This window comes from Corvus moneduloides, chromosome 1 (assembly GCF_009650955.1).
Source record: "Corvus moneduloides isolate bCorMon1 chromosome 1, bCorMon1.pri, whole genome shotgun sequence".
In the NCBI taxonomy this organism is placed as follows: Eukaryota; Metazoa; Chordata; class Aves; order Passeriformes; family Corvidae; genus Corvus; species Corvus moneduloides.
The window spans coordinates 125,636,496-125,653,257 of NC_045476.1; the positions used below are offsets into that span (position 1 = coordinate 125,636,496).

Genomic DNA, 16,762 nt, shown 5'->3' on the forward strand with positions numbered 1-16,762 from the left:
TTCTAGAAAGTTGTGCCTTTTATACATAAGCTTTTAGGTAATTGTAAAAGTCTCTCTCAATATGGCAACCAAGTATTGTAGTGTCGAATTGAAGGTACTTGCTCAACACAAAACCTACAAATAATGGAAAGAAAACCCTAGAGTTACATCTATATATGTTATATATAGCAGGTGAGCAGCATTTTAAAACAGGATTGAGGATGGTAGAGGACAGCTCAGTGAAAAAATTGGTGAAACTTGCACTTCAGATTTCTGCAAAATGTAGGATGCATGAGATACAAAATAGCAGATAATGCAGATATATATTGACTATCTTGCAATTATACAGGTTAAAAGTACTGTTCTTAAAATCCAGGGGTAAGAAGTACTTAAAGGTGATCTTGGTAATATTCCCGTATTTCTCTACCTAAAAATAATGGTTAGTACAAGCACATAACAGTCTGAGGTAGAGAGAAGGCCATTTTATTCTGCGTGATATAACAAATCTGAGACACTCAATTCAGTCAACCAAATTCAGAACCAATCAGAACATTTTAAAAGATGTCTATTTCATGTAATGTATAATTGTACTGCAGAACTCATTGTTACCACTTAATTTCTGGGATAGTGTTTTCTATACAAATACCCAGTTTTTGTGAATTTTCCGGTGTGGATATGTACATGCCAGTGGTGACTACAGATTTCTGGAACAGGTGTTGATTCGTACTTCAGGATGCCTAACATGAGATGGTCTTGATGTGGGGCTGATTGATGCAGTGCTAATGCAATGAGTGCACTGGGTTTGCATTACAGCTGGGTTTCCACTGCAACTTAGACCTGTTGCACAAAAAAGGAACTTAATAAGCAGGTGGAGGACAGAAACATGCAGAAGTCACCCTGGAAGTCCTTGGTTAAGCCAAGGAGACCCAGGCCGTCAGTCTGTCACTCAGGCCTTCCCTCTTGTCCTGTCTCTTCCATGCAGAACTGTATTGTGTAGCATGTACCATTCAGACCTCTCCCAGACAGCAGAAAAAATCCTTAACTTTCTGACAGCCTTGCTCCTTTTGCTTCTGAGTATGTGAGTGTGTTCAGTACAGTGGTTTTATGTTACTGTGAAGAAATGCCAGAAGTAGTTAGGACTACACTGGTTCCGTTTGTTTACATTCATAAAATTATATTAATATATTTGGAAATATACACATGCATTCACTTTCTCATGTAATATTATCAAGAATTTTGTTTCCTAGATCTTAAGTTCATTTCTATTTGGATCTAGGTTGCTGAAGTAGATATATATGTGTATGCCCATCAGCTCTCCTTATGCTCAAGGACTGGTTTTGTATTCATTCATTTGCACTCTTGTCACTTCTAAGTAAGTGCCATTAGAAAAAAACGTGGAGAAAAGGAAATGCGAAGAACATTACAGTTACACTGGCACTGCTTCTCCTAGAAGTAAAATTCTTATTTCTTATAAAATTTTCTTCTGCCCAATTCAATGGATCAAACATCTCAAGTGGCTATCCTTTGACACCATGACTAATGGGGAAGTTGTCCACCTAGTATCATCCTGACTTAATTTTTACAGAACAGAAAAGGAGGAGAAACAGAGAGAAAGAGTGTAGGTAAAATGGTCTGACCATCTATGTAGGTGCAAGAAAGGCATCAGTATGGTGCCATGCTATTACTTTTCTTCTAGAAAAGCACTGTCATCCTGCATTTATAACCATGGGCAGGCAGGGAGAAGCAGGTCAGAGCTTTGATATGCTGCAAAGTCATGGTGGAGCTTAGATAGCTTTTCACTGCAGACTCATGGATCTTTGTGTAGAACAGAACCATTAAGGTGAAAATAGTTGTCAATATATCCAATGTATTTTAGTCTGGGCATTTAACATTTGTGTAACTATACATGGGTTTTCCTCTAGCTTATAAGTTTGGTGTAAACCTGATATGCCATAGAGACTTTGAGATCGGATGTTTATGCAGGTTCATAAGCACTTACTGTAGTTCTTTGTCCAATCTGGAGCAGGAACAAATCTGTTTCAAGTACAAACTGGAAGCTGTGGATCTTGGACATAAAACGTAACACTGTAATACATTTTCAAGTGGCTTAATCCTTCACTTGCTGATCAAAATACCTCCTGTCACCGATGAACCAATGTAAATTGCCTTGATTAATTTTTTATCAATATAGCCTGTGAATGTACTTTTATTCTCCTTCGAATGTCTAGAAACAAATTTTAACAATTTTTTTCCCCTAAGGACAAAATTCCAGTGCAGCTGAATAATTTGTAACAAGTTAATCATTCTGCTAACAACTATTTTGAAATGTCTGAAACAATTGCATTCCTTTTGCATCTACGTGTTGAAGACTAAATGTTTTCTATATTTCCACTTTATCCGCTTTAGAATAATTTTACCCTTGATTATCAAGAATTTCTGGTCATTTTGCTACTATTCTGACTGCAAAAAGCTTTGTTCTTTACTGTTTAATGCACAGTGTTTCAGATATGCTGACTCTTGTTAATAGGTTAATCCTGGGCTTAATATTTTCTCCCTCTGTTACCTCATGCTCTGAAGGAGCAAAGTTTTAGAAATCAAAGTTGCAGATCTACAATTTTATTTCTATTTATCATTCTCAGCATTCTCCGTCGGAACCCTTTTTAGAGAAACCAGTGCCGGATATGACTCAGGTTAGTGGACCGAATACCCAGCTAGTGAAAAGTGATGATTATCTGCCGTCAATTGAGCCGCAGCCACAGCAAAAGAAAAAGAAAAAGAAAAACAATCACATTGCTGCAGAAGGTCCCAGTAAAGGTTTTGGTAAGGAAGACTTTCCTGGGGGACTTGACAGCCAGAATCTAAGCAGAAACTCAGTGGATTGCTCCCAAGAAGACAAGAAGAAAAAGAAAAAGCCCAAGGCAAAAAAAGAACCGAAGGATCCTAAAGAACCCAAGGAAAAGAAGGAACCCAAGACCCCCAAAGTCCCTAAGACCCCTAAAGAGCCAAAGGAAAAGAAAGCAAAAAATACCACGCCAAAACCCAAGACCAGCAAAAAGGCTAGGTAAGTCAGGAAACTTGTATATGCAATGAGAGAAAAACAGTGTGTTTGTGGGATTTCTAGAGCATCTGTGCTAAATGGCGTGGGTGGGGAGGAAATCTTGTTTTGTCGTTTGCCTTCTACCATCTACAACATCATGTTTTTGAGAAGCTTGGGCACATTTCTCTTGTTTGACTTTCCTGTTTATGGCTTCACAGTTATTTTAAGCAAGCTGGAAAGGCAGAAGGTTAGTTTCTCCCTTTCAAGGCAGAAAAGTTTCTGGATGTATTAGATTTCAAAACGAACTCACTCTTCTTTAATCCTCATCTGTCCTTGTGTGTGGTTTTTGTGTTGAGAAATTAAATTGCTTCAACACTAATGCAGGTTTGACCAAATTCAGAGATGAAGGCTTAGAGTAAAATGGTTTGATGATGTTTTTCCCTAAATAAAGAAGTTAGGTACTTCACGTTGTTGTACACTGTACAACCCTTACAGACACATTTTTATACTAACACAACTGATGGGCTCTAAGGTCTGCTGTTAAAAAAGCATTTTTATATGGATATTAATGTGTTCTCACCATAAGGATTATATTAATTTTCCTGTTTTGTGTAAAGACAATTTTCCTAGCAGAAAATCTTAGTGTATAGACCAGATAGTTCAACTCTGTTTCTGGACTGGGTTTCTTAACTTTCTATTGAGCATGGTGTATCTTTATCAGGATAGGCTTAAAATGCTACAGAGTAGTACAAGAAAGAATAAACTGTCGTTACACATGAGTAAATGTGTCACAGGTAATAATACAGATTCTTTCCTTGTCCCTCAAGTCCCTAAACACCGTGGTTTTAAATGCCTACTTGGAAGAAAACTGAGACCAAAAAGACATTAAAGCTCAATATTTTTTTTTCATTTGTACCTAGAATTTCTTACAACTGTTCTGAATTTGTTCCAAACATCTGAATCTGTTTTTCAAGATGTGGCTAGAGTTATAAAATATAACTTCCAGATGGAAGCACAGCCAGACTTGGTTAATCCAAATCAGTTTGCAAAATCCATTTGTATTAGGGTTTAAAAATTACAGTTAATGAATCAGCTTTGCATATATTCTACAAGACTGACTGTTTATTGGTTAGGTTTGATACAGCTCCATAGCTAAATGAGGATGAACAGTAAGACGTTACTTGTTGCTTCAGCAAGACAGAGAAGTTTCTATACTAGCAGAGATGATGTTTCCTGAAGAATTTCTAAACAGTGGCTTGTAAAACCAAGTGTTGTTGTGTACAGGTTTTATTGACTTATCAGTAAATTACAGTTGATCAGCCTATCCGTACTGCAGCATTTACTTTGGCTGTGTACTGTTGGAACCCAGGGTTCCAACAGTGTACCAGACTGTCCTAAGGATGGGGTTTACATACACAGCAGCAATTCACAGCTTAGAAAAATCTCTTAAGTTATATATCACCCAGTATGTATTTTTGAAATTAAAATACTGTATCAGCTAAACCAGCCTTTTCATAGAATCACAGGATGGTTGGGGTTGAAGGGGGACCCTGGAGATCATGTAGTTCAACCTCCCTGCTAAAGCAGGTTCACCTATAGCAGGCTGCACAGGGTCCATCCAGGCGGGTTTTTAATATCTCCAGGGAAGGAGAGTCCACAGACCCTGTGGGTAGCCTGTTCCAGTGCTCTGTCACCCTCAACATAAAGTTTTTCTTCTTAGACAGATGGAACTTCCTGTGTTTCAGTTTGTACCCACTGTTTCATGTCCTGTCAGTGGGCACCTCTGAGCAGTCTCTGTCTCCATTGTCTCGACACTCATCCTTAAGATACTTGTATGCATTGATAAGATCTTTTCTCAGTCATCTCTAGGCTAAACATGCCCAGCTTCCTCAGCCATTCCTCTAAAGAGACATGCTCAAGTTCTCTAGACTCACAGGTTTAAAGGCTGACCCAGCTACATAATAAGTGTTACTGAGCATTTCCTACATTTTTGCTGCCAAAAAGTAAAAAAAACTTTTACTGCAGGACTTCTCAATTGACTAGAGTGAAGTCTTGTTTGATAAACCATGGTTAGAAGGAGTCTGCCTCAAAAACACCTATGGGTGATAGTCTGGACATCAGAGCTCAGAGCTGGTCTGTCCTGTCCACTCAATCCTAGTATCTCTATGCACATCATCTCTAAATTCTGGGACATGCTGTGCAGATTAAAGGAGCAGTGTTTCCTCTGAAGGAACAAAACACTGTTTTCTTAGCTGTGTTCATAGGAGAGTCTTTATCTTCTTTCCCATACAATGACTCTTGTCCCTGGCTGGCTAGGTGACTTACAGTATTTTAGTAAGTACTAAGCCCTGTTGTTTTACCTGTGAGAGAAACATGTTTGGAGCAACAGTAACAGCATTCAGTGTTCCTTATGCTTACTCAGGGGTGTGGAGAAAGTCCTATTTTTGCTGTAACAGGCTTGTGCCTCTCGTTACCAAATGCTGTCTTGAAAACAAGGTTGTTCTCATTTTGTGGTCTTGTCAGCTTCAGTATCAAGCTTCTTTGAAGAACCCAGAGAATGTGTGGGGATGCTATGCTGCCAAAGAATTTTAAATTGGTGAAAGAAATGTGCTTACTTTGGCAACATCACAGACTGGATCTGTCCATTGACAGATCACTGAATCGAGTTTTTAAATAAATCAACAGTCCAAATGTTTAATGTGTTTCAGTGTTTCAGTACAGTGTTTCAGCAGCACTAACTCCGGAAAGGAAATATTACAGTAGCTGAGATGAGTGAGATTAATGCAAGTTAATACAGATTATGGATGATTATGTAGAAGTAAAATATTTTGATAAAGTTAGTATCTAGCATGTCATTACTGCTACCGCTTATATTGCTCAATATTTTGCTTCTAAGCATTGAAAAGGAGTAGTGTGGTTTAGAAATCTAAAAATGCTGTGCATAACTAATGGTCCTTATTCCTGAGTAAGATGATCAGCTTCAATAGAAGAGTTCTGCAGTCATGTAAAATTAAGGTAGATAAAGTTAGGTATTTGTTGAAGAGCAACATGTTTTGGATAGAGCATAGTGAGTCATTAATAGTTAAGTTTGACACAGGCTGTATTAGAGCATACACAGGGAAGAAAAAATCTGGTGTTTAATTATCTTAACCATTTTGTAATTTAATATAGCTCATAACCCTATTATTTTAGTTCCAATTTCAACTAAAAGTATAATCCTTTTATGTAACAAATAATAACAAAACTCCAGAAACTTTGTCCTTCACATCTCCGTTACCTTTGGTGCAAGTTGAGACAAAATGAGCAGCCTGCCTCACTGAAATGCACCTTCATGTGAAGGACAAGTCAGATTGGAAAATGGAAGAATCTGGTTAATTTCCTGGTGGTTTTAATTGTGTCATGGGCTCTCAAAAAGAGAGAAAACGCCCAAATAGGCTGCTAGTATGTTACACTGCATAGTGAAGGAAAGAGCACACAATAATATTGTACTATTACAGTTTAAGGGCTATTAGCCCAATCCTGCCAATACTGAAATACAAATACAGTGGTGGCTAAAAAAAAAATAACATTGGCAAAACAATCTCTTGTGGACCAAACTAGTCAAGTTTGAAAGCAAACTGTAGGTAAACCTAGGATGACAAGTGAAGGGTTTTCGTTAAATTGGGTGGGTGCTGAGTATTATGTGGGCTCTAAATGTTGCGGAGCCAGCTTGCAGGCACGTGCAAAGCAGGCAGATTTTTCCAAAAGTAGATGGACAGGAAAAGGCAAGTAATCCTACTGAATTGCAAAGTCATGGCTCAGATGTCTGTTCCTCCTGTGCCTGTCCCTGGAGGAGATGAGGACCACCTGTTTGAGAAGATCACGCTGCAGCACAGCTGATATCTCTCCTGCCACTTCCTATGAAACCCTAGAGAGTGGCCACTGATTATGGTGGCAGGAGCAGTAACTATTTGTAAGGGCCAAATGGCAGCTATTTGCAGTAGCTCTTGCCTCGTCCCATCTCCTCAAAGCAGTGTGCTGTGCTTTGCAGGGCTGCTCTTATCTGCTTCCTGCCCTCCCTGTGGCAGGGAAAGCTCTTCATCTTTCCCACACACTGAACAGCAGCCTGGGACACAGTGTAGGGCAAGTGGGTTGTGGCTTACAAGGGAAGTGCTAAACATGAGCATAATCACAGTTTCTAGAGGGAGGTGGAGAAGGGCTTTTTGGCACATGGTTCGGCTGTTTGTTGTATCGGAAAGGGGATGGCTCCTGGCCACGGAAGTGGGAAGAGGCTGCTGTGTGGGGGAGCGGTGAGGATAGCAGAACGCAGCACACAGGGGAGCTGGAGGACAGGAAGAGAGGTCCCGAGGCAGTGGTGGTGGTTTCCACTCCCAAGGTCAGATCATCCTGAGCAAGGCAGGAAGGGGCTGCCTTTGGGAGAGAACAGGAAATCGTGCGAGATTTCCATGCATGTGTCCGCTGAGGCTGTTCCTGTTCACACCTGTCCTCATCTCCCTTTTGAACCAGCCCAGCTGCCTGATATTTACCTTTGCTTGTGCTGCAGGGCAGGCCTTGTAGGCTTCACTATTACCGAAGCTTTTTAGTAATTTGGCTGACTTTTCAGACTGGAAAAAACCTGTTGTTTTTCCTACTTTTGTGATCCATAAAAATTGATTTAAAAAGAAGTTTTGATTACACTAGGAGCTTTAAAAAATAACCATTTTCCTTGGGTAAGGCAGTACAGTATAAAGCTCACATCTCTGACATTTTCAGAAAGTGGGATTATTTTTCAATTGTTTTTATGCTCCACAGTGAATGTGTAAAGTTCGTCTCAGCCAGGTTCCAATCATGCATCTGTTACAGGACAATGTTCCCAAATGGTAAAATAAAAAATCAGTAATCCATCTGACTTATTTTAGATATAGAATTATAGAAAAAAACAGCATCCAAGTCATGATAGTTGTCATAAATTATACTAATAAACAGATCTATCAGTTACCCAGATCAGGTGAAATAGTTACACAGTGTAAACGTATGGGCTAATTACTTCCCCTCTTAATGCTGAAAGCATGTCATGATTTTGGGGTCATTTTTGAGTCAGATGGTTTGCCCCTGTAAGTTTCTGGAGTTTCATCTAGCTCTCTTGGTGGCTGCTGGGCTGACACAAAACACTTTGTCGGAGTTTGGATATCTTTCTCAAATTGTAAATCAAGCTCTCTTTTCAGTTGTCCTACTTACAGTTTTCCTCTTCATCCTCTTTTTCTTCATGCTGTTTGCTTGTTTGACCTTCTGCAGGTTGTCTTCTTACTGGTCCCATTTGGTCAGCATGGTGTGCAGTCCTCGAGGGTGAGAGGGTGAAACCAGAAAGTGATATTGGACAGCGAGATTGTAAAACATCTAATCTGAAATGTCTGTATTTATATCACTGGAATTGAGGGGCGAGTTTAACTGACAGTTTTGAAATACTTTAGTATTTTGTGTGTGGCAAATACTGCTTCAGTTTGTCCTAGATTTATAGTTCTCATTTTGGGACTGGACACTTACCTTGTCACTAGTGGACCTTGGCTAAATTTTGCATTCATGCATGTGTAAAAACAAATGAGAGATGGTTGCCTAAATATGTATGTATGTTACAGTTTACCTTCCTTATTGCCAGACTTGGAAAGTACTAATCGTGTGCACTCAATGTTGAGCATTGACAGGGATACCTAATGGCAGGGTCTCTGAGAACAATCTCTAAGTACCTGCCTGTTCTTCATGTGGAAAGGTAATTCTGTTCCAGGCTAATGCTGTTCCTGAATGGTCTTGAGTATGATCTGCTGGAAAGTGCAAAGGCTGAGTCAAAAGTGGGTACATTTAATTGTCAGGAACAAATCACACTGGCTCTGCGAAGATGAAGAACAGTTGCTGACAATGTAAGGAAGCTGATGTTCCCACTGGCCAGATGAAGCTCCTGGGTGTGTGATGCGCTGGGAAGCAGTGTGTCCCTGCATTTAGAAGGGTAGTGCTGTTCTTCTATTTCTACTCCACCTTTTTTTTTCCCTTTCCTTCAAAGAAGTTGTAGCTGTGCATTTAAAAAGAGCAATTCTGTTGCTGAATTTAGAACTTAAAATTCCCTGTGGAGCTGCACACGGGCTTTGTTCATCCCAGTTTGGTGGCTCTTTCATGTGTGTGTTTATAACTGGCCTGGAAAGGGAAGTGATTTGAAACTGTCCGATCTCTTCGGCCGCGTCTCCGTTGCCGAGAGTGCCTGTGTACGCCGAGGCGCACGGCTCGGGGGTAGATACAGGTCATGAATGGCTCGGAGAGGGAAAGGTCTCTGAGAGGCCAGAAAGGAACCCGTGTCGGGGCGGACCTGCCCGCAGCGCCGGGCTCTTTGTCTGCACCCGGCCGGCCGGGAGCGCAGCGCGGTCGGCGGGTCGGCGGGCCCTCGTTAGCGCTGCCTGGCCTTTCAGCAGGCTGGTGTTTTATCCCGCCTAGCCCACGCTATTCTTCCCGGCTTTAAGCCTGTTATTCACAGGCGGCCGTGCACCGGGGGCACGGCACGACGGCTGAGCTTTAATTGCGCGCCCCGCTCCGATTTACGGGGGTCAGGGGCGAAAGGCGCTGGGTTGTCAGCGCGCTTCACCTGGCGGCGATCTTCACCTTCCATTTAAACAAGTTCGAGAAATGCGTTAAAGCGGGGTTTTTTCTTTGTTTTGTTTTGTTGCTGTTTGGTTTTTAGTTTGTAGCTGGTGTTTTTGGAAGCGGTTTCGCGGTGATTTGATAAAAGCCGGTGTGTGTGCGGTGGGGGTTCCCGTGCCGCGGCCGCGCAGGTGCCGGGAGCGGGCGGGCGCTGATTGAGGGAAGCAGATGGCAGCGCTCGGTGGCCGCCGGCCAGCGGAGCAGGTGCTGGTCACGTGGCCGCGGGTTGCCGGGGCGACGCCAGCGCTCTCGGCGTGCGGATGAAAAGGCGAAGGGGGCCCCGCTTCAGCTGCGGCTTTTTGTGCCATTGGTGGCAGCCAGAGCGGAAACAAGCGCCGGCGGGGAGGGAGGGGAGCCCGCCGGGCACCGAGGGAGGGAGGGAGGGAGCGAGGGAAGGGAGGGAGGGACGCGAGGGAGGGACGCGCGCTGCCCGGCCCCGCCGCCTCTCGGGGCTCGCCCTCTGCCCGCGCTCCTCCCGCCGTGCCCAACTCTGCCCCCGCTGTGCCCGCGCTCTTTCCGCCGTGTCAAACTTCCCCCCGCCCATCCCCTTTCATTTTAATTTTTTTTTTTAATTGTCACAGTTTGAGGTGGGGTTTTTTTGAGCTGTGTCGAGTCCTGTTAATTTCACAAGATCACGGGATTGTTAGGGTTGGAAGGCACCTCTGGAGATCATCTCATCCAAGCCCCCTGCCGAGTCAGGGTCACCTAGAGCAGGTGACACAGGAAGGTGTCCAGGTGGATTTTGAATGTCTCCAGAGGGGGAGACTCCACGACCTCACTGTTCCAGTGCTCTGCCACCCTCATTGTAAGGAAGTTCTTCTTCATGTTGAGGTGGAACTTCTGTTTTTGTTTCTGGCCATTGCTACTTGTCTTGTCACTGTGCACCACTGAAAAGAGTCTGGTACCATCCTCTTGACACCTGGTATTGAGATATTTATATGCATTAATGAATCACAGAATTATTAGGGTTGGAAGTGACCTCTGTAGATTATCTGGGCTCAGTCTTCTCTTTAAATAGGCCCAGCTACTGCAGTCTCTCCTCATAAGAGAGATGCTCCAGACCCCTAGTCATCATTGTGCCCCTCTTCTGTATCCTCTCCACTAGCTTCTTGTTTTTGTTTTACTGAGGAGTCCGGAACTGGACACAGTACTCCAGATGTGGCCTCGCTAGGGCTGAGTAGAGACAATTTTGCAATAATACAAATCCGTGTTCAAAACTCAGGTTTGTTGTTTTGGTTTTTTTTTTTTTTTTTTTAACTTGGAAATCAGCGTCGTTAGTTTAAGCATAGGCTGCAAGGAGAAAATATACCATAGCCAAGTTGTCACAGTCCTGAGGAGACATGTGACTGTATTGGGAAATTTTAAATTACAGCTCCAAAATACACTATTGGTGGGCTAATGTGCTGATCAAAACAAACAAACCTAAAGCTGATGTTTAAATGAGAAATTACAAATGTGAGGATCATGAAGAAAGAACAAACCCTAGGCAGTTTCCCAGGTATGAAATTAAAGTGATGAGAATGCAGAAGCCATATAAAAGTGGCTGATATAGCGCTTGGTGACCTGTGCTTGCCATGCGTCAGCTACCAGCACACAGGTCTGCTCTGCTGTCAGTCATCTCAACACTTTCCTTTAGTAAGCCCCTCACATTGGTAATGGGCTGCTGGGGGTTGACCACAAAAAAACTAGTAAAAACCTGCCTCAGACTCAAAGGCTAAATGTGTTTAAAAATACTAACTTACATCATCGATTTCATTACTATTTAAAAATTTCACCCCTGCCATGCTGCAGATCATCCCAGTGTGTGCTTTGGTGACAGTGTATTTAAAGCTGGATTTTGATATGTCCATCTTCACCCATTTTCAAGCCTCTGAGTGCAGTTGGAGACATGCAGTCCTAGCTCTTCAAGTGGTGAACATTTTCATGGGGGAGGAAGGGAAGGAACAACCCCCAAAACATTTCTCTACTGTCAGTGGATAGAGCGTTCTAGTATTGTGTAGATGCTGAGATACTAGCTGGGTGTATTTTCCCCCTGTACAAGCTGCAGTTGCATGCATTGAGGCTGTATGGGTGCCCTCAGCACTGACACTAAAGTGCATTTCCTGCTTGGAAATAGCAAGGATTGCAGAAGAAGATGAATTCAGTCCTTTGTTTTGGTAACGCTTACTCTGGTTCTGCTTACCTGGTCTGCACCGTTAATATAAGACAAGCACATTCGTAACCCTGTTTCTCTTCTCATGTGTCAGGTTGTCCAAACACTGCTTTCAGAAAGTGCAGGTTCTGAAGAGAGCAGCTCTTCTTTTCCCATCTCATTTTTAGTTTCTTGTTGAGTACACATCGAGTGTCGCTGTCTAAGGTCTTGAAGGAAAGAAGCAAGGAGTGTTGTTAAGGCATGTGTGGTGATGGCCCATGCATCATTGATTTTGCAGTTACCTTGAAATACTTAAGAAAGGCGGTTGAAAATAAAAAAGTCACTCATAACAAACATCGCACAGATCAACTGTTTTGTTAAGCACCTCTTGCTTATATTTTTCTACAAATATTGATTAAAAATACCTCTGTTTTAGTAGCAAGAAGCAAGATTCAGAAGCCAGTGCTGCAAAGAAAAAGGTTAACAAGGGAAAGGAAGGTTCTGAAAACTCAGATTTGGAAAAAACTCCACCACCGTCACCTCATCCTGAAGATGAAGATGATCCAGGGGTTCAGGTAATGCTATTGTTGAAGTTCATTGTAGGCTTTGACAACTTAGAAGCATAAAACAATAGTTCTCATCATCTTTGTTATAGAGGTACAGGTATTTGGATAATTTCTGTATTGTTTTCAAAGAAAGTGAGAAATGAAAATCAACAGGGTTAATATTTTACAAAAAAAAGTATTTTTTGTCATAGTTTTGCTTTACAGTCTTGTTACTTGCAGATATGTGTATGGTGCTGCTGAGTCTTCACACATTCTCTTCGATAACTGTTGCAGTTATGATGCTGAATGTTCTGTTCTGTAGACTTCATGCTCTATTACAAGGTCTTGCTTATAAGCTTGGTGTTTATTCTTGCATTGGCTTTGCAAACCTTCTGAAATCAAGAATGAGACATGACAAAGCAGAGTGTTGGAAACATGCATGTCAGGGACTTGCAGCTACACTGCTTTAGTGGATGAAGGGCTTTTTTTGCAGGACTACCAGTCATGGGCTCACGCTGATTAATTTTTCTTGACCACGGTACACCAATCACCATCTGTCCAAACTTTGTTTCATGTAAAGAAAATCTGGAAATAGAGTAGCATGTATGACAAGTTTTGTGTGCTCTGTCATTAGACATGTTAAGAAGTGGTCAGCTCCTGGCTTGCTTCTGCTGGCAGCGGTTAGAGTGGGCACTAGAAATAAAAATCCCCTCATGAAGAGGTGGGGACAAATTGAGGTGGGGAAAGTATGAGATTCCTATGTAGTCATACCAGTGTACGTTGAATCCACTACATTTGTCCATTACACATCAGGTTGTGGATGGGTTGCTTCTGGTTATGAGAGATGTTCAGACTGATGATCAGTTGGGAATGGTCAGAGTAGCCTGGTGAAGACTTTGGCAAACAGTTGTCCTACACTAGCATGGTTTATGCCTTTCCTCCCATTATTTTCGAGAAGAATGTAGTAAATAATGAAATGTGAGCAATCTAGTATATTCTGGTTAAAAACAAAAGAGGCAGCGGAAGACAGTGTTCTTCCTGACTCCTTCAAACTGTGTGTTCTGAATTAAAGAAGTTGAGTTACACCATGAAGATGTTGAAATGTTTGAAGAAGTAAGTTTTCTGTCCAGTGCTGCAATTCTCGCTCAGCCTGATTAAGGGAAAAGATGAAGAAACTTTGGAGCTGATGGGTTTTTTTGGGTTAATTTGTAGGTGATTATATTCTATTTACAATTGAACATCTCTGCATGGTTTGCTGGTTTTCAGTCTAGTGGAACAAAAACTTTCTCTTTGTCAAACACAATTGGGTGATAAACATTGTTTGATTTTTTTTTTTTTTTTTTTTTTTTTTTTTGGGCAAGTAGAAGTGCTAGGGTACTTGCATCACTTTTAAATTAAATGTAACAAAGTATTTCAGGAAACTTTTTGTTTTCTTAATACTTCTTGTACTGTTCATGCTATACAGCACCTGTACTTGTTTGCATGAACTTAGGAAATGGTTCCAACCATGTTTGCTAGGACAGCTACAGTTAATAAACTTGTTACGCGTTTCTCAACCAAGATTGATGTTACTCAGTTGTCTAAAACACAGTTGCATTCTTAGTGTTAAATCCCGGGCCTTCTGTAGTGATATTATGTAGTAGTGCATAGTGATACACTGTTTTCTTTAAAGAGGAGAAATACTTGCCTTTGTATGTTTTGCAGATTTTTTTATATTCCATTATCAAACCTGTTATTCACCTTTCTACCTATAGATCAGTTAGCAAGTTAAAGATAATCTGATGCAGGTAAACATATGCTTAGTTTCTGACAACAGTGCATAACAATTGCAAAACCACATATGAATGTAAGAGGAAACAGGAAGTTCATCAAGTAAAAAAAAAAAATCAAATAAAGGCTTCCATTATGTTTTTTAGGTATTATTTCTGTTAGGGAAATGGAAGAAGAGATTTTTGTCACCAAAAGTAATGGTAAGACTTACCTACAGAGTCAGAAGAAAATTGGTATTTTCCCATCAGTGATCATGTAAATCAAGATGCAAATTTGTCAAGTGTTATCTATTTTGAAGTATAAAAATATTGTTTTGTGGAAACCCCCGTAAGTTACTGTGTTAAAGGAAGAAGCCACATCACCATTGTTTAAAAGGGTGATGTAAGCTTAACCTTTGCTCAAAATTTTCGTTTTCAGTTAAATAAATAATTTCTAATTTTGTAAAGTGCATCAGGTATTTATGCTTTTAAAAGCATGATTAGCTATCTAAAAGTAAATATTTGACTTTGTCTATGTATATTGAGAAACTTGGGTGCATAAGTCTGTTAAACAAGCTACGTAAGTATTTTCATGTACCAGTGAGGAGGTGTGGTAGCTGAGAAAGATGTATAAATGAATAGTGTTAAATATATAAATAAATGGTATATCAAGTCATTAAGGTGGGGTTTTTTTAACAGTTGATATATTATAATTTTAATATATACATTACTCCATTGAGATATTTGATGCTCAGTTGACCGTTTCCTTCAACAACATATGCTTACAGCTTTTCAAATGTATAACCTGATGCAGATTATCTGGGAAGTTGAATTTTATTGTTGTAGATAACAATACCCAGCACTGGGCATCAAGGTACAAATTCTGTGAAATGCATACTTGTGTATTTTACAGGTTGTTTCGTGCAGTTTTGCTGAAGCAGTCTCTCATCCTGGTGGTGAGGGTGTGGGAACACAGAAATCATGTTTTCAATTTGGGGTGGTTCAAGTTTTCCATTCTCCTCTATTAGTTTGGGGTCTTTTCCCATGCTGTGCTGCAGGATGCCTTTCTGAACAGTGCTGGGTCAGTGAAGTGAGGAAATCGTATTTTGTTGTGTTTCCCCTACAAGATAATCCTGGTATGACTGGGCGGATGGGGAGAGGAAGAAAGTGTGTTGTCACTGCTTAGCAACACAGTGGGCCATGCTGTGGAAAGGTGGTGTTTGGCTCCTGCGTTGGCCATCTGTCAAAGTTTGTTAGAGATGTGAATGGAGAGGTGCAACTTCTTGGGTTTTAATTGCTTTCTGAGATAGGCTAACATTGTTTTAGTAATGTTTAAAAAAGTGAAACAATCCCCGCCCCCCCCACTTTCCAACTTGGAACAAGCATAAAATCGATTTTTGTTCGTGGTTGGTTTTTTGCTTCATTTTAGGTTTTTTGTTGTTTTTTTGCTTACAGAATTTAAGAATAGCTACCAGGCAGGAATTCGGAATAGTAGGGGGTCCTGAGTCCATTACTTCTACCAGGGTGCTGTAGAAATCACAGCATTTACTGCACACTAGTGTATTTGAGACACAGAGAAGTCTTCTCAGTTATTCTGCTGCTTATCTGTTTTGTTTCTCATGAAAAGGATTAATGTTTTCTTTTCAGAAACGACGCTCCAGCAGGCAGGTGAAGAGGAAGCGTTATACCGAAGACCTGGAGTTCAAGATTTCAGATGAGGAGGCTGATGATGCTGATGCTGCTGGAAGAGACTCTCCTTCAAATACTTCTCAGTCAGAGCAACAGGTCAGATATGAATAGACTGGAAAGGTGGCTGTAACTGCAGCACTCAGTGATCAAATATGGGCCCTTTTCCTGAATTATATTCATACATGGTTGACACAGTGTGCCAGAAGACATTTGTTTTTGCATTCTTAAAAAAATATAGGAACTCATGGCTTTGTTTGCAAGCTGATGATATGCAGCTTGAAAGTTCAGGCTGAGTTCTTTGAAATTAGTGGTCCCTAGCTAAAGGAAAGCTAAACTGTACTGCTAGGAGTCTTGAATTTACTTCTGTGAATTCAGTGGTCTGGCTTCTGTGACTTTAATAAACCACTCAAGCTTGTCCCCTGCTGCTAGGCACCATAAGAACTCCTTTATGAAATTACTGCCTTGTAGTACCCAGCAGGGTACTTTATTCTCTCTGCAATGTAAATGATGGATAAAATAGTTTGAATAAGATGAGGGGTAATACTGTAGGAATGACTGTTGTAACAATCTCATTGTTTTGTAGTGCTTTTTCAAAGAACTACTTCATTTAACTGATGACCTATTGGAGAATATATACATGTTCTTTGGTATTTCATTTGGCAATTTGTTAAGCCTTGTGAAATACTGTATGTGATCTCCATTGTTAATTGTGTCTTATCATAAAGAGAATTTGGATGGTTTGCCTCCTGTTGTAATAGTGAATTAATGTAATACAGAATTGCAGGCAGTTTTGAGAGCAATTGTGTGGGACACCTGCACAGCCAACTAGAGCTTCTGAACATCATCTCCTGTTTAGACTGTATGGTGCTGAAAGCATATATTATTTTAGGAGAGGAGAACTTCTCATGATGTTACATTTGTTTGTCTGTGCATGTCAGCCTTAACTGAGAGAGCTGGAGTTGCATTAGGT

The 16,762-nt window shown here is 40.9% G+C and overlaps 1 protein-coding gene across 9 annotated transcripts in view; it reads left to right on the forward strand.

Annotated features, from left to right (window-relative positions):
• Window positions 1-16,762, forward strand: part of CHD7 (chromodomain helicase DNA binding protein 7) — a 133,834-nt gene that overhangs the window by 71,071 nt on the left and 46,001 nt on the right. For 8 of the 9 annotated variants that reach the window (XM_032126279.1, XM_032126313.1, XM_032126303.1 and 5 more), the window contains 3 exons: window positions 2,619-3,040; window positions 12,247-12,385; window positions 15,751-15,888. In XM_032126279.1, coding sequence (XP_031982170.1) covers window positions 2,619-3,040; window positions 12,247-12,385; window positions 15,751-15,888 — 699 coding nt within the window. The remainder of the gene's footprint in view (window positions 1-2,618; window positions 3,041-12,246; window positions 12,386-15,750; window positions 15,889-16,762) is intronic. The other variant, XM_032126298.1, reaches the window with a different exon arrangement.